This window comes from Nannobrachium achirus (assembly GCF_963921795.1).
Source record: "Nannobrachium achirus genome assembly, chromosome: 2".
Lineage (NCBI taxonomy): Eukaryota > Metazoa > Chordata > Actinopteri > Myctophiformes > Myctophidae > Nannobrachium > Nannobrachium achirus.
The window spans coordinates 43,446,000-43,468,343 of record NC_137811.1 but is presented as its reverse complement, the minus strand read 5'-3'; the positions used below and the strand labels follow the sequence as shown (position 1 = coordinate 43,468,343).

Sequence of the window (22,344 nt, the reverse complement as noted above, 5' to 3'; positions counted from 1 at the left end):
TCATCAGGTCAAACACACACACACACACACACACACACACACACACACACACACACACACACACACACACACACACACACACACAGTCACACACACAACAACCCTCTGCCCCACATCCCCCTATAACCTGTACCCTGATTAAGCCTTTCAACTCAACTCTGATGAAATTAAAATTGCTTTAACTACCGTGGGGGTAGGGATAAGGGATGCTGGCTTTGAACTATATTAATTTAAAAGTGAAGTGTTAATCAAGTATGTGTGTGTGTGTGTGTGGGGGGGGGGGGGGTGTTAAGCAAGCACGGTCAGAGAAGTCACTCACTAATTGCCATCAGCCTTGAAGAACATCTTCCTCTCTGATGATAACAGCGGCCAATAACACGCAGGCCACATCTGGCTGATTTTTCTTAAATGGAGATAATGAACACGCTAGGCTTTGACGCAGGCATGGAGTTTATATTTATGGGTGTAGGACGGTCTAGGTGTGTCAGTGTGTGTGTGTGTGTGTGTGTGTGTGTGTGTGTGTGTGCGTGTGTCTCCTGTGTTAATGTGTAATCATGAAAGGATGGACACATCTAAACACTATCTCACACCGTCATGAAGCCTCAAAGGGCTCAACGGTTCCACCGGTGTATTTTAATTGAGTTTCTTTTTTCTCTCAACCTTCCTGTTCCAGGATCTTAAACGTGAATTCCACAAATGAAATAATTTGAATCTCCCTTCATTGTCCCCAGGGGCGTCACAAGGGGGGGGTGGGGGGGGTGGGGGTGGGACTGGGTTACTAGGGCCCAAGGTGGAGGGGTCTTGATTGTTTTATACTTTAGCTGTCGAAACATAGCAGATCTACAAGCTCACAGCGCAGCACCGAGTGCCGCGCTGCAAGCTTGTAGATCTGCTATTCTTTAAAAGTCGTGAAAATGTGTGCAAATCTTTTGAATATGTGTTTTTTATGCAAACTCAAATTCGCTTCTGGGGGGTCCCTGGAACTAAATATTTTGAGATAGGGGTCCGTGGCCATATACATATAATTTTGGGGGTCCTTCACTGGAAAAGGTTTGAGCACCACTGACATAGAAACATAGTTTTTTTTTTTTAAACTTGGAAATATTCAAAGACTTGCACAAATCGTCACAATCTTTCAAAAATAGCAGATCTACAAGCTCGCTTTTTTCCATAGTTAAAGCACAAAATAACGCGTAATAATGCGTTCCCAGTCTAAATGGGTTAAACCCCCTCCCCGTATGAAGCACATTCATGGGGGGCCCACAGTGAATCCTTGTACCCAGGGCCCAGAATTTGGTGCGACACCCCTGATCGTCTCTCTCTCTCTCTCCCTCCCCTCCTTCCTCTCTGCCTGTGTAGGCGGCGGGCTACAGGTTAGCGGTGTTGCCGGTGGCGGGAGCACTGCTGGGCGGCGTGCTGGGCGGTCCCATAGGCCTCCTGGCGGGGTTCAAGGCCGCCGGCGTGGCCGCCGCCCTGGGAGGAGGGGCCCTGGGCTTCGCGGGGGGCAACATGGTCCAGAAGCATCGCAGAACCCGCCTGGATTTCCAGATGAAGCAACTGACGGCGCCGCCGCCTCCAGCAGAACCCTCGTCTGGCATGCAGTCGGGCCATAATGATACGACTGGTGACGACTGGGTCTCTCTCTGATCACTGCCATCAGAACCTTAACCACTGGCTCAAGCTCATTGGCTGATGGATCACTCTGGGCCCGATTGACTGACCAATCAGCTGGTCTAAAGTCTAAAGCTTGAGTCTAAAGCCCTGATTTATGTTTTTGTTATGGTGGTGTTGCGTGTAGAAGCTAGCTAAGAGCTGCTATTTTGGGCTCGGGGCACCATTGTATGATGGAGCATGAATTAAGAAGTTGACCTTAACAGGCTATACCTCCAGCCCCACCCTCTACTAATGAATGACCCACTGTGAGAGCCAAAAACAATTGTTATCACGCCATCAATCATACAGTAGTTTTGATGGCACAGTAAGACTTTTCCATAGACCTGCTGGAATATACTTGTGTGTGGATGGATTTTCTGTAAGGATGTGATTAGGTTTACTGTTATACGTACATAGTAAAAACTGGTTCATTATGGTTCCTACTATTTAAAGACACTACTACACTATTTGGTTTGTGGTTGCTTGGGCTTTTCTGCATGCATTTATGTCTTTCTGTTGAGACTGCAATAATCCATGTTATGTTGGTTAAACAGGGTCAACCACTGTTTTTGCGTGTTCCCAACAATTAAATGAAAAATGTTAGTGTTTCAGATTAGCACTACTAAAGCCTCAGTGATCAGCTCACGGGAAGTTATATGTATAAATTCATGTGAATTTCCACCATAGCTTTATTCTTAAAGAACAATGTCAGTCTGTATTGTGAGGAAAAAGTTTTCTTCATTCTCCTGTCCTCCTTAACTGCAAAAAGTGGTACTCGTCTCGAGTATGAGACATTTTTAAATATTTTTTTCCTTGTCTGACATTGATGCACGCTTAAACCCAATGCGCTTCAGGGTCACACACCAAAAAATAGTTACGTGACAACCTCAAAACACAGCCAGTGTTGTGACTTGAGCTTGTAGATCGTCTCTTTTCAATGTGCAACCAACTAATTACATAATGTCATGTTTATAATGTGTCAGTGTGAAAGCTGCATTGCACAAAAAGCACCCAAGTGCCATTAGCCTATCTACAGATCAGTTCTAGGGTCGAGTTCTCAAATTCTGCACCAACTCGACCCGACGTGTTCGGGCCTGGCCGGGCCTAAAATGTATGCCAATTAGTCCATTTTATGAAAAGAAATAAAACATTTAAATCAAAATGATTCCGTTATGTCTGTTTGTGTATTTATCTATTACTGGTGTTTCTCAAATTCTGCCCAAACCTGACCCAATGTTTTTAAACCGGGCTTAAAATGTATGCCAATTAGGGCCGGGCCTTAATTTTCAGTCCCGTTGAGAACTCTAGGGTCAGTAGGGTCTTGCAGTAGCACAATGTGTAAACTTACCATGTGTTTCTTACAAAGCTTTTTTCTTGCCAAATAAAAACAGCCTTTCAGTCAGTCTGTAATTTACTAAATTGACAACATAAAGCGGTAGGTGGTGGCTCTTAAAAACATGACAATTCAGACAACACAAAATCCTGTAAAATGGTTTTAATTTAGTTTTTTTTTCTTTTCTCATTTGTTATCCTTCTCCGAGATGACTGATTTTGAAATGACACCCCCTCCTCCCCCCCACCCACCATGCCTGTCCTGTATGTGGGTTGATATGTCACTGCTTCTGCAGGGAGAGGAAGGGCTCCCAGTACAAACACAGCCACCATCTCGCTCCTCTCTTTTGGTCCATTCAAACCAATTGGACCTCAGGGAACTATAGACTTGTGACCTAACCTTTGAAGGATGTTAAAGGACAACTTTGTTGTTTTTTTTCAACAAGGGTTCATATTTGATTAGATTGTTGTAATTAGAGAAAAGAAAAGATGAGTGTCAATGTTTTCATTTACTGCTTTCTGTCGTTTTAGCAATTTTAATGATTTTGATTTCAGTGGTTGGGGGCATGCGTACAAGTGGCTAAATATGTATTTTTAGATACAATAAGCCCATTCACAAGATGCACCACAATCTTTCATGGGCAGATGTGACTTATGGGGGCTAGCAGTGTTACTGTAAACAGTAATAAAGAGATCGCCGGCTTATTGTGTATAAAAATACATATTTGGCCACTTGTAAACATGCCCCCACCCACTGAAATCTAAAATCGCTAAAAAGCAGTTAATGAAAACATTTTTAACACTCTTCTTTTCTATAATTACAAGCTAAAATATGAACCCTTGTTGTAAAAAAAACAAAGTTGTCCAAGCGAGGGTGCCATTTTAGAAAAAAAAACTACTGTAAAGTCCCCTGACTAACAGCTTGGTCTGCTGTCTGCTGACATTGTCTCCCCCCCCCCCCCCCACCCCCACCCCCCCCTTGTATCGCTGGCTGTGTAAAACACTGGGACAGACGTGGGAGAGATAGTCACCGTCTCAGTACAAAGACACACATTTTTTACAACAAGGTAAACAAAATCAACAGTCAGTCAGTGAGGTTCATGATCATCTCTCTCTAACTTCATTTCAAGCCACTTTCTTTTTTTTTTCTTGCTCGTCTGGTTTCCCGGGAACACAGCTCAGTGACATCATCATCATCATCTATTAACCGTTAGTACCAGGAAGAGGAGGGCTGCCTCTCAATAGTCTTAAGAGTGGCTCTTTTACCTCTTCTTCTACCTTGTTTGACAGTTATTATGGTAACCATTTAAGCCCTGATCTATACTTCAGCTATTCTGGGGGGAAAAAGACGATCTACAAGCTCACGTGTTGCATCGTGGCGCCTTGTGAGCTTTTAGATTGGCTATTTATTTGCCATTTCTTTCTTTGTCTCTGTACATTTTCGTCCAAAAATGACGTGCCCAAAAATGGGGACGCCAGGGTGAAAGTGGTTAAAGTATCTAAAAAGTATTTCTAGACATGTTTTACCCGGGCCAATATGCGTGGAGCACACGCGGAAAGGAAGCCATTTAAATTGACTCGATATCATACATTGTGCTATACAAACAAATTGGACTGGAATGGGGTTCTATTGAGATGCAGCAACTGTATGAGGCTCCTGGGGGGCGGGGCAGGGCGGGGCCTCTCACACTAGACACACTGGACTGGACTAAACTGGACTGGACTTCTGGAACCACGGAACAGGAGTGAACGAACGGAGCACACTCTGCTCTTTTCCTACGGTACAAACAAACAGGGTGACGAAAAATGAAAAAAAGAAATAAAATAAAGAAATCTCTGCATTTAATTTAGACCGATGATGACGGACATGCCCACTTAAGCACAAACATATTTACAAGCTTCCAAAAAAAATAAAAAATACAATTATCTCGATGTCCAAATACCCCTAACTCCCTCCCACACACGCACACACAATTGAATTTTCTTCTTTTCTTTTTTTTAGCCCTACCCCTCCCCCCTATTTATCCAAAATAAAAATTATACACATAAGAGTTATGAAAATATACGTTATTCCAACACGGTCGTGTCATAGACTGCACTCTTCTCTCTCTCTCTCACTCATATCATCTTCACCTCCCATTCTTCCTTGCTCTCTCTCTCTCTCTCTCGCTCTGTTCAGTAAGGGTGTTGGGTGTTGCTGTCCCGTCGGCCTGTCCAAACCCTAGTCCCCCTCCCTGACCCCCCCGGGGCGTGGCATGGAGTCACAGGTTCCCTGTGAGGTGCTGGAGATCACAGCTCGTCGCGGTCCCTGTTGAGGATGGTGTATCGGCTTTCACTGGGCGCCAGCTTCTGAAACGAGCTCTCTGGCGGGCTGCTGGCTACCTCTCCCAACGTCTCCTCCTGGGGGTGCAGGGGTACAACGTTTGGTTAACAGACAGTCTTGAAATGATGGTCACTGAAACAAGCTTATCATACATTATAGATTATATGATAAAAGGGGGGAATTTAAGCCATTAAGACCAGAGGCCGATTCGACAAATGCCTTCTAAACCAGTGGATATCAAACTTTTTCGAGCCAAGATCGTTGAAGGAGCCTTCTCCTGGTGGTCAACCCTGGGAGTGCAGTTAAACAATACTGCGCGTGCGTATGCTAATGCATTAAAGGTGGTTGCACACTGCACTGCATGTTTTCGTTGCGTTTTGGAAATCCGAAAGCCGTAGGCAAGGGAGAGAGAGAGGAAAGAGAGAGCGAGCAAGGGAATCGGGAAAAATCAACCCTGGTCCGAAAATAAATACGAAACGGGCGGCAGTGTGCAAACGTGATTGACATAACGTGAGGTTGATTTTTTTATTCACGCACTCCGAAATTCACTCTGATATTCGGCCCGAAAACGCAGCAGTGTGCAATTGGCCTCTAAAAAATTCTGTCTAAAATGACAGATGCTTTCCCTGTTTGTTTTTTCCCCCCTTTTTTTAAGTTTTATTTTTTGGGCTTTTATGCCTTTATTGATAGGACAGTAGACAGGAAATGGGGAGAGAGATGGGGAGTGACACGCGGCAAAGGTCGTCCGGATCGGGAATCGAACCCGCGACGCTGCCAGGCATCCATGCTTATGTGGCAATGCCTAAGTGGTATGCGCCTGGACCAGTTTGGCCAGCGGGCGCTCCATGCTTTCCCCGTTTTAAACAGGTTAACTTTTCAAACATCACGGGCCATGAACAGATGTTGTGTGTAATGCAGACCTGTCCTGGTGTGCTGTCCGTGGGGTCTGGTCCGTGGTGGAACTCTCGGTGCAACTTCCCAGAATGCAGGTCCAACACAAACTGTCTCAGCTTGCCCGGAATCCTGGAAATCACACACACACCAGGAAAACAGCTTGTATGACTGACTGCACTCACCATGCATTCCTACACAGAGAGGTATTCAATAAAGAAACTACCAGGTCCAGATAGGAATTAAACCATTGAAATTAAACAATATAGCTTTGGGCAGCAATAAAATACATTAGCCTTCCTAGACGTGTCATGGAGCAACATTCATCCATATAAAAAGAAACATCCTCTGAAGTGTGCTTATTAATAACCAAAGGTCAGGAGATCTTGTCATGTCATATCGCACACACACACACACACACACACACACACACACACACACACACACACACACACACACACACACACACACACACACACACACACACACACACACACACACACACACACACACACACACACACACACACACACACACACACACACACACACACACACACAGGGAGCTGGTCTCCAATCACAGCATCTTTGGGTATTGGAACAGCATCCAAGCACACACACACATATCGTCGTTGTCGGGCGGAAACCTCGTATCTCCAAGTTTCAAATGTGTATGTTCTTTCGCAAAGTACAGCCCTGCTTCATCATACAAGGCTGTCGCACAAAAGTAGTGAAAACAGCAGATCTACAAGCACACAACGCCTCGCACTTAAATCATTTTTTAAATGATAAATGCAAACCGAACGGTTTTGGACATACAAGGTTTCCACCCGACAACGACGATATAGAACATACATGGCACTAATGTGATTGTGCTGTGTGTGTGCCACATGTAGTGTTGGTGAGATAGTGATGTGATGTAATTAGGTTGTGGAGGGCTGGTCAGTCCTCAGGGCGCTGTCTATCTGATCTAACTGTGATTGAGGAGGAGGGTGGAGCAGAGTGGTGGTGCTGGTGATGGTGGGGGGCAGAATAAATAAGATTAAATTAGATTAGACTGGATTAGTTTAGCGCTAATTGCACGTGCCAAATCATGTCACATTAGCACCGGTGTCCTGGCCCATTAATAAAGGATGGATTTTAAGAGGTGTGACATTTCTCTGGTGCTCTGTGTGCAGCGTGTCATGTTGTGTCCCGAGTGTGAAAGAGATGAGTGGGGTGTGTGTGTGTGTGTATTATGAGCAAAATGTACTATATCTGAACAAATCTCAACGTCAGATATATTTGTAACACCTCTATACACAGATCAATGGGAATTGGAGAGAGGGCGACAGCCTATAGCCCAACGTTTTCAGGCCGAGGACCCCTTAGTTGAGAGATTAAGCAGGGACCCCCACAACCTCATTATAGATTCCATATAGTTTCATTGTTTGACAGCAATGATCATCAGTGTTTTGGGTTCATGTCAATTTGTGTTTTCAGATATTTAACCACTTGAACCGTCAACACTTAATAAACTTGACCTTTCACTCTGTACTTAGTCTGCCCCTCTACACCAAAGCTTTTTGCCGAAAATAGCCTATCTAGCATTGTGAGCTTGTAGATCTGCAATTTTTGGCTAAAGTTCTCAGAATATGGATGCTAGAAAAAAAACTTTCTATCACACAAAGATTTGGAGGACCCCCTGTAGTAACTCTGAGGACCCCCTAGGGATCCCAGATCCCCTGTTGAAGACCCCTGTCCTACAGCATAAAGAATTGCCCGTCCCAACATTTGAATAGTGGTTGTTGTTGTTGTTGTTGTAGTATTGAAGCGGAGGTACTTACGCCACGTCTTTGAACTCGGGGAAGACATACATGTGTCTGAAGGAGTCTATAGCAATGACAGGACAGTCAGCAGGGGTCTTCTGGATGTGCAGCAGAGGATGACGGAACTTCTCACAGTCTGCATGCAGGAAGTTTATAGAGCCTGAGGGAGAGAGGAGCATTGGGTTTAACACCACATACATACATACTGTATATAAAACCCTGTTTCCCAAACACCCCCTTTTGTGGGTCGCAGACACATTTTCATGGGTCACCAGTAAATGTCAAAACATTTAAATTAATTACTATATATATATATATATATATATATATATATATATATATCAAAATATAAATCAAAGATTTTTCTAAATAATATCAATGATTTTTCAAAATACAACAAAAATACAAAAATCAAATAAATTCCATAAATTGGAAAACAAATGCTTAAGAATGAATGAGTGAAAATACAAGCTCGCAATGTGGTAAGAAGCGACGCGTTGTGCGCATGTAGATCTGCTATTTTCACTAGTTTGGGTCATGGGCAAACGTCTAATCTCTCTTTTGGGTCTCGATCTGAAAAGTTTGGGAACCACTGGTTTAAAAACACTGTTTGAATGCAGCCAAATCCAACTCATGACCCTGGTGGTGACCCTGGTGGTGGGCCAAGGATCGAGTCATAACACACACACACACACACACACACACACACACTAACACACTATGGACAAGTGTGTTAGGAATATATAGGGGCAAAGGGCATGTTCAAATAATGTTTTGTTTACTAGTCCAGGTTAATATCTTGCATTCAACTACACCGTTATGGACCGCCATATCATTATTTTTTGTGTTCATGTGCTTGCTCCTTAAAAACACATTGCTCCACGCTGTTGTCGTTTCCGGCAATAATCGCTGCCACACATCTTGGCTTAACTATGTTATCCTTTAAGATTCTTTGATTGAGAACAGATTAGGGCTTGGTAATTCTACACTGAATTAATACCAAATCTTTACAAAGTACCACATTTCTTTGCCCCCAGATTTTAGACAGTAGCGAATTTATTTTTTTTACAAAACTTGACATGCTTTGTTACCAATGGTCATCATCATGCTGGCTTGTGGTGGACATTTTTGTCAAAATGTCCTTTTTGCCACAGACATACAAAATGAGTGGACAATAATATTACCAGAAACACAAAGAGCCAGCTCTGAATGACCATAACAGGTCTGTAACTCTGAGTGTGTACAAATGGAATGGTTCCATTTGTACACTCTCAAGAGTTATGGGGGTCCCTTGCAAATAAAATGTTTGATAACCACTAGTACTAGTGAACATAGTGTTCCATAGTGTCCTAGTAAATCAGTGTCAAACATATTCTGAAGAAAACCTTGAGACTTGCCATGCAGTAATTCGGTATTATGATCAAAATAAGAACCCTGTGTGAGTCTTTGCCACGTACATACTGTATTTGACCCCTGATTGCACACACCTTTCTCACTGATGAGCTGACGAGCCACCTCGTGCTGGAAGTTTTCTAAGCTTTCTGTGTCTTCCTTGACGTGGAATAAGATGAGGAATGGAAGGCCCTCTTCAGTTAGCTCCTGACAAACACACAGACACAACAACAGTGAGTCAAAGAATGACATTGTGTGGCTCCGCTTGGGAGTGCATTAAGCATGACTCATGGGTCTGGATTACATTTCACAGCTGGCTCTACATACAGTTGTAGGATGACAAAGCATAAATGCTGAAGAAGAAAACATCACTGTTCTTAGAATGAATAAGTACATAGCCGTATATTTCCAAATAGTAGCCTGGGTGTTTAATTATGCAAAATCGATTTGGACCCCAGGTGTTTAAAAGAACCAGGTGGCTATTTGCACCAGGCCATTATTTGGCTACAGTTCACCATGGTATCAAGAAGTGGGATGATTAACCTAATGCCATGGAAAGGATCGAAGAAGAAGTCAGAGAGATTGAAGGCTTGCTGGCACATCTAAGAGTGGACACATATAGCCTGGCCCGGACGAAGGGAGGGGCTGTGTACGGCAATTAACCGTCGTCATAGTTCTGGTGTGAACATAATTGCGGTTATGAACTCGACACCGCTGTGTGCTAGCCTAGCTGAGCTAGACATCCCAGCCATGTTAAAACAAGGTAGGGATAGATACTGCAGTTAGTTAGCTAGATGCATTAGTATCTAGGCTGGCCCCAGGCTAGCTGTGTGCATTACACATCCGCGGTATGATAGTATTGCAGTTATTGCACCCAGCCCTAGTCAGTATTAGGTAGCCGGCAGCTATTTGTGATAGGGCTACTTATTTGGAAATATATGGTACAAAATTGTCAAACAAACAAACATTATGTTTACACACAAATGTATATATATACACACACAAATATATCTTTCATCATTTTATAATAATCCTATATATATATATATTTTTTTTTATATCTTTAGTATGCTACACAAAACAAATATAATACGCATCCATATGATATACCGATTGTATGGGCAATGACAGATATGAGATGAGACAGAGATGTGGCATGTGTTCAACAAGTGGGAACTGACCTCTCCGTTTTCAAAGGTGATCTCCCTGACCAGGGGGACACATTTGTCCTGGGCCCAGGCATAGGTGAGGTCAAAGTTAGTGAGGGAACCCAGGTACACCATGTCAGGAACACTCTCCCCGACGGGCTTATAGATGACGTTGTCTCCGCTGAACCTCTCCACCTCGGATGTAGCACTGGATGGGGAACGGTTCATCAAACAGAATCAAGACCTAAACCAATGGTTCTCAATGTCAGGTACAGGGACCATTAGGGGGACCCCCATTTTATTTTAATCTCTGGGACACGTGTGTGTCCTTTTGGACCCACTGGTGGTCCCCATACCCGATGTTGTGAATCACTGACTTAAAGGGATAGTACACCCCCAAAATGACTCTTACTCTTCCCATGGAGACTTGAATTCATGGATATTTTTTGCATTCCTAATCCTATAATCTGAGGAGACTCTTTGTGTCTCCATAGGGAACCACTGCTGGTCATCAGATTAGTGGCTTAGGAATGCAACAAAAACAAAGAAATGTCCATGGAGTAATCAATAGAAAAACAGTTATTCTTTTGGGTGAACTATGCCTGTAAACCACAGATCCAGCAACTAAAATGAGGCCAAAGGTTCTAATAAGCATGTCTTAATGAGAGGGGTGCATGGCCTACTATACTATCAGTAAGGTCTTTTTTCTTTTTGGTGTCTCACCCGAAGGCAGCCATAAATGAGCAGTCGTCTCGAAGGATGTTGGCAACCTTCTCGAAAGTGTGGTAGTTCTCTGAGTCCTTCTGTTCAAAGAAACCTATGATGTTCCTCTTGCTCCTCTGGTGAAGAAGAAGAGAGAAAAACAAGAATATTGGCTACAGTTTATTTGATAAAGTATGAGGAAATGTAGTAGAGGACATTGCAACGACAAATTTCCTGGTCCTCATAAGAGAAATGGATGTTTTATGGTAAAAAAATAAATTGGTGTGGGGGTTAGGATTAGGCATTTAGAGCAGGGACCACTGGTGGTCTTTGAAGATATTGCACCTGGTGACTTATGATGATGCATCAATGTTGTCAGTTACTGGGAAGTTGGAGGGTAAGAGATTTCACAGAATAGGGATGTCTCAATAAAGATTGAGTCATCATTATTAGGAAATGTAAAGATTGCATCCATAAAATCACCATCCTAAAATGCTGATGTCCTCACAAGTATAGCAATTAGGGATGTAAATTATCGATACATTCATTAATTGAAAGTTGATAACCTTATCGATCGATTAACCGATTAATTGTTAAGCAGCGTTTTTTAGGTCCAAAAGGAAAATTCTTGTCCAAGCCCAAAAATGAGTGCCGAAACATAATTGCCTTGATGTATATAACATTAACGAGCGTAAATGAGGTTCAGCTGGACACGGACACACACACCTCCCCTCTACAGTGATCTATGGAGTCCGTCTCATTTCTCTCCAAAAGCCTTTGAATATGATGGAATAGAATTACTGTGATTATGTTAAGCTCAGATCAGATAGATTAATTGTTAACACCCTTAATAGCAATATAAATGTGTGTATGTTTTGTATAAGCAGTCCTCACATCCAGAGTAGGGATCTCGTCCAGGGACTGGAGCTCCTTCACAGGGTCTATCTTCTGCTGGCGGATGAAGTCGGCGATGGCCGTCACCGACCTCTGACCCCTGTACTCCCTCTTCATCATCATACCGTTTCGGAACAGCTTCAGCGTCGGGTACTTGGTGATCCGGTAGCGCTGGGCAATGTCCGCTGCGCAAGTAAAAAAATAATAACATTATTAATAAACACGACAAATCAGTTGATGGCGTGGAAGGAGGGGGCAGAGACAGAGATAGTGGTATGACTGCAGTCTGAAAACACTGCCTTCAGTCGCCTGCCAGCTCTGATCTCTCACATGAAAGCTGCCCCCCCGCCGAGGGTAAATATTCTGTCGGCTCCACAGTGAATGAGTGTGTGTGTATGTGTGCGTGTGCGCGCATGTGTGTGTGGCAGGTGTCAGTCACGCAGCAGGGTGTCTCTAAGCCTCCAGTCTTCACAGGCTGCAGCAGTTTTGTCATTAGTCTTCAAACAGTTTGCCGGTTATCAATTATTCTCTTTAATTTGTTTTTATCTCAAAAGAGTCTGGTATTTTGTTTGTGCTTGAGGTGTAGTCTGAGGTCACACTGGGATTTTAAAAACTGCCGTCCTGAATGTACAGAATTGATTACAGTTTGTCGGACATATTATGATTAAAATAAATAAATACAAATCCATATCTCTTTCCAACGCATGAATGACAGGTGCATTTAATGATGTAGCCTAACACTTCTCACAGCAGTAGTATACAGTAGTATATTTTATACAGAAAACTATTTGAACATAAAGGAATAATACTATGTTAATTAAATATAACAGATTTGGCCTTGCATAAATGGATGATAATTGCATTAAATTTAGGCACTATTTGTGCTCCTTCATGTGCAAAATAAAAGTCACTCCCAGTGCTATTTATGAGTTAATGTCATTAAGCGTCCCGCAAGGTTTTGGCCAATGTGACTCTGATCTGGGTGTACACACAGTCCAGGACAAACCTTTGTCTGCTCAACCCTATCAAAATATAAGTTCCTTTGATTTCATTTTCATCAAAGCTTTATTTCTGGGGTGCCCGTTGGTCTACCGGTCCAGGCGCATACCACATGGGCTCAGTATAGCCTGACAGCGTGTCACTGGTTCGAGTCCCGATCCCGACTACCTTTGCTGCGTGTCACTCCCCATCTCTCTCCCTGTTTCCTGTCAGTCTACTGTCCTATCAATAAAGGTATAAAAGCCCAAAAACATATCTTGAAAAAAACAAAACAGAAACACAATGCTTTATTTCTGAGTGTGGTTCTGATCCGGTTTTTGATTGAGAAGAATCACCACTATATGCATGCACACTTGACACAGGAATAAGAATGACAACTTTTTGTTGTGCGTTATGTGAGTATGTGTGTGTGTGTGTGTGTGTGTGTGTGTGTGCGTGCGTGTTTAAGAAACAACTCCAGATACTGAGATTACAAGAAATATAAATGTTCATTAATAATATTTCTATTTTCTTTTTTTCAAGATTAGTTTTTTGGCTTTTCTGCCTTTATTGATATTATTTCTAGGCCAGCGATCTGGGCCTAGCGGTAATATTTGTTATTAACCTGCTTGGTGCCAAGCATTAACTCTCCCCACGCTTTGAACGTTAACGTTCGCCCCATTTTTTACAGAACCTCGATGCCAATACGGTGCTCGTTCGGTTCGTTCGTCTGATGACTGTAAGCTGATGAGGGGTCGCGCGGCCGTGTACTGTAAACACATTTTCCGCGGTGATGGTGTAAAAAATCCATTATGCGTTAACATCAACGGAGAACAATTCACTTCCTTGTTGATTTCCTCTGGCTGTAAGGCTCTGTGGCCAGTGACTGGTCTTCTTCTTCTTCAACACATAACAGGCAAATTCACATTCATTCTCGCATGACGCCGCCCTCTGCTGCCTGGCAGACCAGCTTTTTGATGGCACCAGACCCAATAAATAAATAAATAATCTGGCAGTAGGAGAGTTAAAATCTTTAATGTCTTGCATTGCCAGAATTGCCAGAATTCTTACTGTTTTTTCTTTTTTTTTTTATATAAGTTTTATCCCACGATTTTGCAACCCATTTTCACCCAGTGCCAATTGCCTATGTAATCCTGGGCTCTGCTCTCCCTCTGCCGCGCCTGGGGAGACAACGGACTGACCTCATGCTTCCTTCAATGCATGAGTAGTCCAAGTTGTTTCTTTTCACCTGACATGGGGGATTTCCCCGGGATGGACGTAGCACGTGGAAGGAACACGTTATTCCAACCAGTTCCTTTCCCCTCCATCAAGCGCCCCGGCTGGCCAGGGGGAGGCATTATTGAGACCAGGATTACTGCATGTTTTTGTGAGGGTATCAACCCTAGGAGAATTCTTACCTTTTAATGTGCACGATGTGCATGGGTCATGCACAGATAATGCACGCCATTCACAGCTTTCAAACAAAAACATCTGCTTGGAAAACCTTTCAGGCATTCAAAAGATATAGGCTATAATTTTTTCTTCAAATGTAAACAAACATGGCTGCCATAGGAGCTGCCATGGGCTGTTCTGGGAGTCAAACATGCATTTCGCGATCTTGATCATGGCGAAACCAGAAGTTGGAAGTAAGGAGAGTAGGGAGAGCAAATAAAAAGGGCTTGGCACAGCTGAGCAAAAAAAAGGGCTTGGCACAGCTGTAGGGCCTATACAAACTCGGGAAACTCGGGGTTGGCACCAAAAGTGTTAAGAAGTAGAAATAGAAGAAAGGGTAAACACAATATGCCTTTGTGTATAAGTCAAAAGAGAAGACGAGTCAATACTCACAATGTTGGTCACAGTCGACTCGAGCAAACACAACCTGTTTAGCATCAGGATACTCCTCCCTCACCATTTTTGAGGACTCCTCGAAGATCGGATGAAGCATCTGACTAAATCTACACCTGAAAGAGAGAGGGGGGTGTATTGTGTGGTTTGCAGGGCTTTGCATATTTTACTTAACAAATTCAATGACTTTTGTAACTACGCAACGTCCAGGGTTAGTTAAAAGTTTACTTCTGACATGCTGATATGTTTAGTGTTACTTTTTACACCATGGCTAATCTTGAAAGAAAAACAGCACGAGGTCACAATTTAGTTTGAACGTAAATGTACACGTGAATCGACAGACACACTTACCAGTCTGCATAGAAGTTCACTAATGCCACCCCAGCATTATCTGCAAAGACAAACACACAGTACTGTATGAACCAAAATAATGGCTCACAGGGCAAAGTTTGAACCAAATCATGGATCTACACAACCTTTACAGTGATCACGCATTAAGAGAAAAAAGCTTGGAGTGTCTTACTGAGGGTGTCATCAATGTTTCCTGTGTCCAGACTGGTGATCTCCGTCTGTCCTGGGGTAGAGAGACCCATCACCTACACACACATAGAGAAAGGGAATTATAATTAGACACACTGGTGAGATACTTATGTAGCAGTGACTAGCACTGACTGTTATGGATACTTTATTTGGTTAAGGCCTCTTTTTGTTGTTGTTTGGCAGGCACTGCATTGATAAGTTGTACTATGTATTACTATTGGTGTTATGTCGTGAAACTTATGTAACATTGACTGTTCTTGACACTTTATATTTTCTTTAGGTTTTTACCTACTTTTACAACTGCTCTCTCTGTATAGTATTTCTTTGCTTTGCGTTTGTTTTCCCGCTGTACATAACAGTACTTTTTACTTTTCATACTTCTCTGTACTTGTAACCTTGGGCGACTGATTTGCCGACTGTGCCGCCTCTGTGCGACTGACTTTCCCCCTTGGGATAATAAAGGTATCTATCTATCTATTTATCTATCTATCTATCTATCTATCTATCTATCTATCTATCTATCTATCATAGACAAATACTTACTGAGATTTAAACAAATAATAATCAGTAATATAATAACCAAGGGGGTAATAATGGCAGCTAGAACAGTCAGCCAAGTTTAGAAATGTATATTGCAGGTGAAGTCAACACTTATGCCATGTCAATGGCCGCGCTGAAACAACAGAGACTGACACAATATGTCCACATAGGGGCATTCCCAGATACAGGCTTAATATTGATGACATCAGGGATCTCCATATATGGGCATAAAGGCCAAGGGGACAAGGACGGAATTAATTTGCAAGTGTAACTTGCATCAAGACAACCACACTGGTTATCATGAGACCTACTACAATATGTCCATATATGGGCATTCCCAGAAATGGGCTTAATATTGATGACATCAGGGAACTCCATATAGGGGCATTAAAAGGGACATGGACAGAATTAATTTGCAAAATGGTTGCCGTGACACGAGTGACATTTGCAAATGAATTCTGTCTTGGCCATATATGGAGCGTGATATGAGGCGTGACTAACTTGGGTTACTGACTGGCGCATATGAGCTTCAGGTTTTCATAGTAAATGCGATCTATATTACACTTCTATTGGAGTCATTTGAAAAGAGTCTTATGTTAATTATTTCTTGCTGAAAGCTGCAACGGGAGAAAATATGCAGACTAAAAAGTTGTTCGGTAGAGAGCAAGAGCCAAACAAGGACAGGCAGGCAATGAGGAAGAACATTATTGACAGAAAAAATGGGTTGCGGTCCAAACACAGGCCAGAAGGGAAGTAAGGATGTACCATTACGTAGTATTCACACTAATAGCTCCCACACACAGAGATAAGATAAAGTATCTTAAAAACCCCACCCACTCACATGATACAGCATTTATCCCCCCCCCCCCCCCACACACACACAGACTAAATGTAGGCCTGAGACAATAGGTAGGTGTAGGTGCTCAAGGCTGTTTTTAAAATGTTGTGGCATGTCTCAAGTCAGACAGGTTGTTGTGATAAAGTTTTTAACTTTGGAAGTTTGGAAAATCTTTTGAAAACAAAATGTAGGAAACCAGAAATAAAGGGGTATCTTATTTACTCGCGGTGGTCTATATGTGCTACTGTTGGTATTATTATATCATATCATTATTGCGACCGTAGGTGGCATTTAATCTGAAAACCTGCAGATCGTGTGTGTGTGTGTGTGTGTGTGTGTGTGTGTGTGTGTGTGTGTGTGTGTGTGTGTGTGTGCGTGCGTGCGTGCGTGTGTGTCACGCCTCATGTCAGCTCCATATATGGCCAAGATCCCTGAGGTCATCAATATTAAGCCCATATCTGGGAATGCCCATATATGGACATATTGTGTCAGTCTCATGATAACCAGTGTGGTTGTCGGGACGCGAGTGTCACACTTGCAAATTAATTCCATCCTTGTCCCTTTATGCCCATATATAGAGATCCCTAATGTCATCAATATTAAGCCCTTATCTGGGAATGCCCATATATGGACATGTCAGTCTCTGTTGTTTCAGGTCTCGCTTCTCGCCCTTAGGGCAATCATAGTAACAAATCAGCAGCATTTGTGATGCTTTAAACATGATTCCTGTTTTCTAATCTGACCCGATCTCTGTAACTTTAACACCTGTCAAACAGGATATGTTTCTGCTACTCCCACAGACCACACCGGTTTGATATGCAAACACATACTGTAGTTTAGGCTTCTAATGTCTGAGGTGAGACAGCAGTGAAGTAGTAGAGAGAGTAGTTAATGGTGTGTTTATACAGCGCTTTTTATCCAAAGCGCTTTACATAGATTGTGCATTGCATTACATTCACCCATTCACAAACACATCCATACACCGATGGCAGAGGAAACCATGCAAGGCACCAACCTGCGGGAGCAATTAGGGGTTCACAGTCTTGCTCAAGGAAACATCGACATAATACTTCTGGGGGAGGGGCGCCCGCTGGCCTAGTGGTCAAGGCGCATACCACATACTAGGCTATGATGCCTGCTGGCGTCGCCGGTTCGATTCCCGATCCGGCCGCGTGTCATTCCCCATCTCTCTCCCCATTTCCTGTCAGTCTACTATCCTATCAAATAAAGGCATAAAAAGCCCAAAAACAAATCTTTAAAAAAAAGAAAACTTCTGTGGGAGCCTGGGATCGAACTGGGAATCTTGATGTTCCCACCCGGCTGCTCTACCCCTGAGCCACTGCCGAGTTACTCAAGAGATGGCTGTGCTACATTAATTTGCTATTACTAGTCTATTAAGACTGCATTGTTTGCCTAAACAGGGAAGTCAATCTAATGTCCAAATATTTCAGAACATGCTCAGCGTCTCTGTTCCTCTCTCTCTCTCTCACACACACACACACACACACACACACACACACACACACACACACACACACACACACACACACACACACACACACACACACACACACAGCTATTTTCAGCGCTTAAACACATGTGCTGTGGCATACCAGTATGGTAAGATGACCTTACAGTAGAGCTTTTTCCTGTCAGCCTCTTCCTCCATGGGCTGTGCAACCAATTATTTTGTACCATGTAAGGTTCCAAGATTCAGCTCCACACACACAGAGATAAGATAAAGTATCTTAGATAAAGATAAAGGTCTGATGTTTAATGTTCTAATCTAAATTAGTAAAATAACAGATCTTCAGTGTGGGGGTGAACAAAGTTACTCTTTGCTTTTTCTTTTTTTCAGGCCCAAACTCTGCAAACAGCAGCGCTGACTATAGTTCCGGGTCGTCAGCCAATAGGAATGAGCCACAACAGAGGAATTCACCAACCGGCAATAAGCATCGTTCCGGAGGACACACAGAGATGCATGAAAAAGCAAGCTGACTCAACTACTTTACTACTACATCCGCAATGAAAGATCTATAACATAATAACGATTATATGCCAAAACAAATAGATCTATACAACACGTCCATTCATTAAACCAACAGTTTTAGCTTGACAGCTAATCAAGTAGAGGCAGACAGTGTCAAGATGCAGTAGACTAGCCTTCACCACCCAGCACTGGTTCTCCATCAAACTATCTGTTGCCCTAATGAATGTTGGATGGATGCTGGATCGTTTGGCGTTAATGTGACACTGAGCCTGATATAAGAGTTGTTAGTTCATTAGAATTTAACGTTAACAGTTAAGTTAGTTAGGCTAGCGTCGCTCTAGCCTTGGGAGAGTCAGAGAGATCAGGATATCAAATGGAACACAACCACCTTAAAAGACGACTAATCATTGTGTATATATTCCTGATGCACTGTCTGCATTGAGTAACCTCGATACATAAAAACGGTTCTACTCCCTTCAATTGTACATATTTTGTTTTGATTGTATTTTACACTTCTGCTTTCTGATGCCAATAAAGCCCTTTGAATTGAACTGAGAGGCACAGAGAGAGGGTCACCTGAATGAGTTACGATCCGTCAAAACGCTCCAAAAGCGTCTCTTTAGCCCGCTAGACATATTAGCCACTTTACTTGCCCCAACAACACAGGCTATAGTCACTCACTGGTTATCAAAGCAGCAGCAAAACGAGGCTAACGTCAGTTGGCTAACGCTAGCTTGGGACTGGCTAGTTCACACATACATAAGCTATCGTTATTATGTCTGTTTTTAGTGCACCGCTATTATCAGTGCTGCAGGTGCTTCTTACCAGCAGTAGGACGCCGACGCAGCGGCCATGGAGAGACGGTGGTGTTGGTAACAGCTTCATTTGGAATGAAGACGAGTTGTTTGGAGGTGATGTCGGCGCTCTCCTCTCCTCCAGTCCTCAGAACGGTCTCACTGCAGCAGGAAACGGACGGCGAGCCGAGCGCACGGTGACCACGGAACCGTGAGTCCTTACTTCCGGGTGTTCCTCTAAGCACGACGGGAATTGTAGTTTTGGCTCGCGAGGCGACTCGTCCGCGGACGAGACCGCGGGGTGGTGAGCGGAACTACAAACATGGCGTGTGCCCTCCTCGCGAAGCGCAACGGGAGTTGTAGTATTTTTTATAACCCCCAGATGTTTTGCGATCCAACGGGACAGAGGGGACGCCTTGGAAAGACAACTTTTCTGACTTCATCAGAGACAAAAGGGAAAAGTTAAGGTAAAGTAAATAACAACCGAAGTTGACATTCAGTGGATCTTTCACATGCACTGACTGTAACTGTCTGCTCAACTAAGTGGGTGGTTAAATGGTTTGCAATGTGTCCTGTGAGCAAAATACGCGTATGAATCACCGATTTCTTTAAACGGGGCTGAATTGCATCACTTTTGGATTTACTTTATAATAATGTTGTCTGCCCCCAAGCCTCTAAACGGCAGCGATTGCACATACGGCTCTTTAGCATAAATGCAAAATCACGCTGATTAGGCTGTCTAAAAAGTATTCAGATTTGCCTGCTGTGTGTGTGTGTAGTGCACAACAACAACTAGTCTCTGCCAAAACCGTTATCAGCAAGATAGCTTGTCCCAGCAGCACTCTGAAATTCTGTGTTATACTTCATGCAGTCTTGCAGATGTGCACACATTATTGTATCCCCTGATTCAAAAGCCTAGACAAAGCCTATCCTTACCTCCCCCTGACCTTTTTTTAAACTGTAAATACCATTTAATATTGCATGAATCGAGGGAAAAAAAGGAACCCCAATTTAAACAAGCCTAAAAGCTTTATCCTTTTAGTTGACCATGTACCGGTATCAGCTGAACTGTACTGTCCTGTACCCTTTCCTTTGCAAACTTCTAGTATTTAATGAATCAATCAATGGCACCAGAAGGTAATGAGCCAGTAATAAAGGTCTCTCTATGTTTTCTAGTATCCACAGTCCAAGTCGGTCATAATAATACACTGTTTTGTTGGCAGTTAGAGTGTGAACAGGTGGACAGGTCTCAGTATGTGAGTGATCCTCTTTCTTGGTCCCAGTAGGACGTAAGGATCAGAGCAGGTAGGGGACCAGGAGGAGCATCCAGACCAGAACCCACACAGGATGCTCTGAACTGGGGAACATCTGCTGAGGCCTCCCCAGCAATGGTAAGAATCCAACTCTCTCTCTCTCTCTCTCTCTCTCTCTCTCTCTCTCTCTCTCTCTCTCTCTCTCTCTCTCTCTCTCTCTCTCTCTCTCTCGCTCTCTCTCGTGCGCGCATACACACACACGCACACACACACACACACACACGCACACGCACACACACACACACACACACACACACACACACACACACACACACACACACACACACACACACACACACACACACACATTATCTTGAGACATTATTGATTGATTTATTATTTGTAAACAACAACACCTTCTTATTCCCATATGAGATACAATAATCCATCACACAGAAATAAGACAGGAGAGTGATCAGAGTGAGAATGGAATGTTTACTATGGAGAGAGAGTATTCAAGACATAGGTACAACAGAATAATCAATGGTTCGTGCTCTCTCTGACATATTATGTTTTGACATGAGTATAAGTATGGTCATTTCATCAGTCAGTGGATGACGTTTCAACAGTTAATAGGATATGTTTCTTGTCCACACATCACAAGACTAAGAGTCCACAGGGTTCCTGGGGGGAGAGGTGTCCTTGCTGGTGTCTAGATGACACCAAATGTTCCAGGCCGAGCCTTAGAATACCAAAACAATTCTCATTGTTTTCGGAACAGGCTCCATGGCAGTAGATAAGGTCTGATTTCTACCAGACGGAGACCTTGTGGGTACTGTAGTGTACATGACCTTATATGACACAGTCACTGTGCCATCAATATGTATTGATAAAAAGATGATATGAACCATAACAAAATACCTATCAATATCCACCGGCTGGTTAATATTGATCTTTTTATCAAATAGATCAACAAAAGAAAACAAAATAGGCAAACAGTGGGATGAAAGATGGTTAGGGTTAGGGTTAAAACATTTCTTCAATAGCTTCAATAGCAAAAGGAACTGTAATTATCGTTAGGGTTAGAGTTGACATGAAAAGCTATGGTATTAATGACAAAATGTTATCATGTTTACACATAAATGAAATAACCCCTTGTAGTCTTCCCCTGCAACCTGTTCAAAAGAAAAAGGACAGAATAAAAATAAAAAGGGGTCCATAAGTCCTCGATATGATGAGGGCTAGAGACAGAGCAAAGTCCAGGGATCGAGTTGAGGTTTTGTTGGAGATGGGTTGTAGATGGGCGGAGACGGGTCGGAGATGGGTTGTAGAAGGGCGGAGACGGGTCGGAGATGGGCGGAGACGGGTCGAAGAGTGGAAGAGGGTTCTTTAGGTGGGTTTCAGACAGCTCCTATGGACAGAAG

At 43.0% G+C, this 22,344-nt stretch overlaps 4 protein-coding genes across 8 annotated transcripts in view; 3 read left to right on the top strand and 1 right to left on the bottom strand.

The window, feature by feature from the left end:
* Positions 1 to 2,787, top strand: part of stx17 (syntaxin 17) — a 19,244-nt gene extending 16,457 nt beyond the window's left edge. Inside the window, exon 7 of the mRNA XM_080751445.1 lies at positions 1,360 to 2,787. Coding sequence (XP_080607571.1) covers positions 1,360 to 1,647 — 288 coding nt within the window. The 3' untranslated portion in view covers positions 1,648 to 2,787. The remainder of the gene's footprint in view (positions 1 to 1,359) is intronic.
* The window catches only part of LOC308298554 (sialic acid-binding Ig-like lectin 15), a gene marked incomplete at both ends in the record, with an annotated part of 432,712 nt that overhangs the window by 58,306 nt on the left and 352,062 nt on the right, over positions 1 to 22,344 (top strand). The window lies entirely within an intron of this gene.
* On the bottom strand, positions 3,953 to 19,829 carry erp44 (endoplasmic reticulum protein 44). Its single transcript, XM_080751368.1, has 11 exons — positions 19,699 to 19,829; positions 15,489 to 15,561; positions 15,317 to 15,356; positions 14,966 to 15,081; positions 12,143 to 12,327; positions 11,270 to 11,385; positions 10,580 to 10,754; positions 9,494 to 9,605; positions 8,025 to 8,166; positions 6,229 to 6,331; positions 3,953 to 5,385 (listed from the first exon to the last, which is right to left on the bottom strand). Exons 1-11 carry the CDS (start codon positions 19,756 to 19,758, stop codon positions 5,275 to 5,277), a joined length of 1,233 nt encoding a protein of 410 aa, XP_080607494.1. The 5' UTR covers positions 19,759 to 19,829; the 3' UTR covers positions 3,953 to 5,274.
* The window catches only part of invs (inversin), a 49,235-nt gene continuing 46,901 nt past the window's right edge, over positions 20,011 to 22,344 (top strand). For 4 of the 5 annotated variants that reach the window (XM_080751107.1, XM_080751105.1, XM_080751106.1 and 1 more), the window contains exons 1-2: positions 20,011 to 20,134; positions 20,951 to 21,058. In XM_080751107.1, the coding sequence (XP_080607233.1) occupies positions 21,056 to 21,058 (3 nt within the window). In that variant the 5' untranslated portion in view covers positions 20,011 to 20,134; positions 20,951 to 21,055. The remainder of the gene's footprint in view (positions 20,135 to 20,950; positions 21,059 to 22,344) is intronic. The other variant, XM_080751104.1, reaches the window with a different exon arrangement.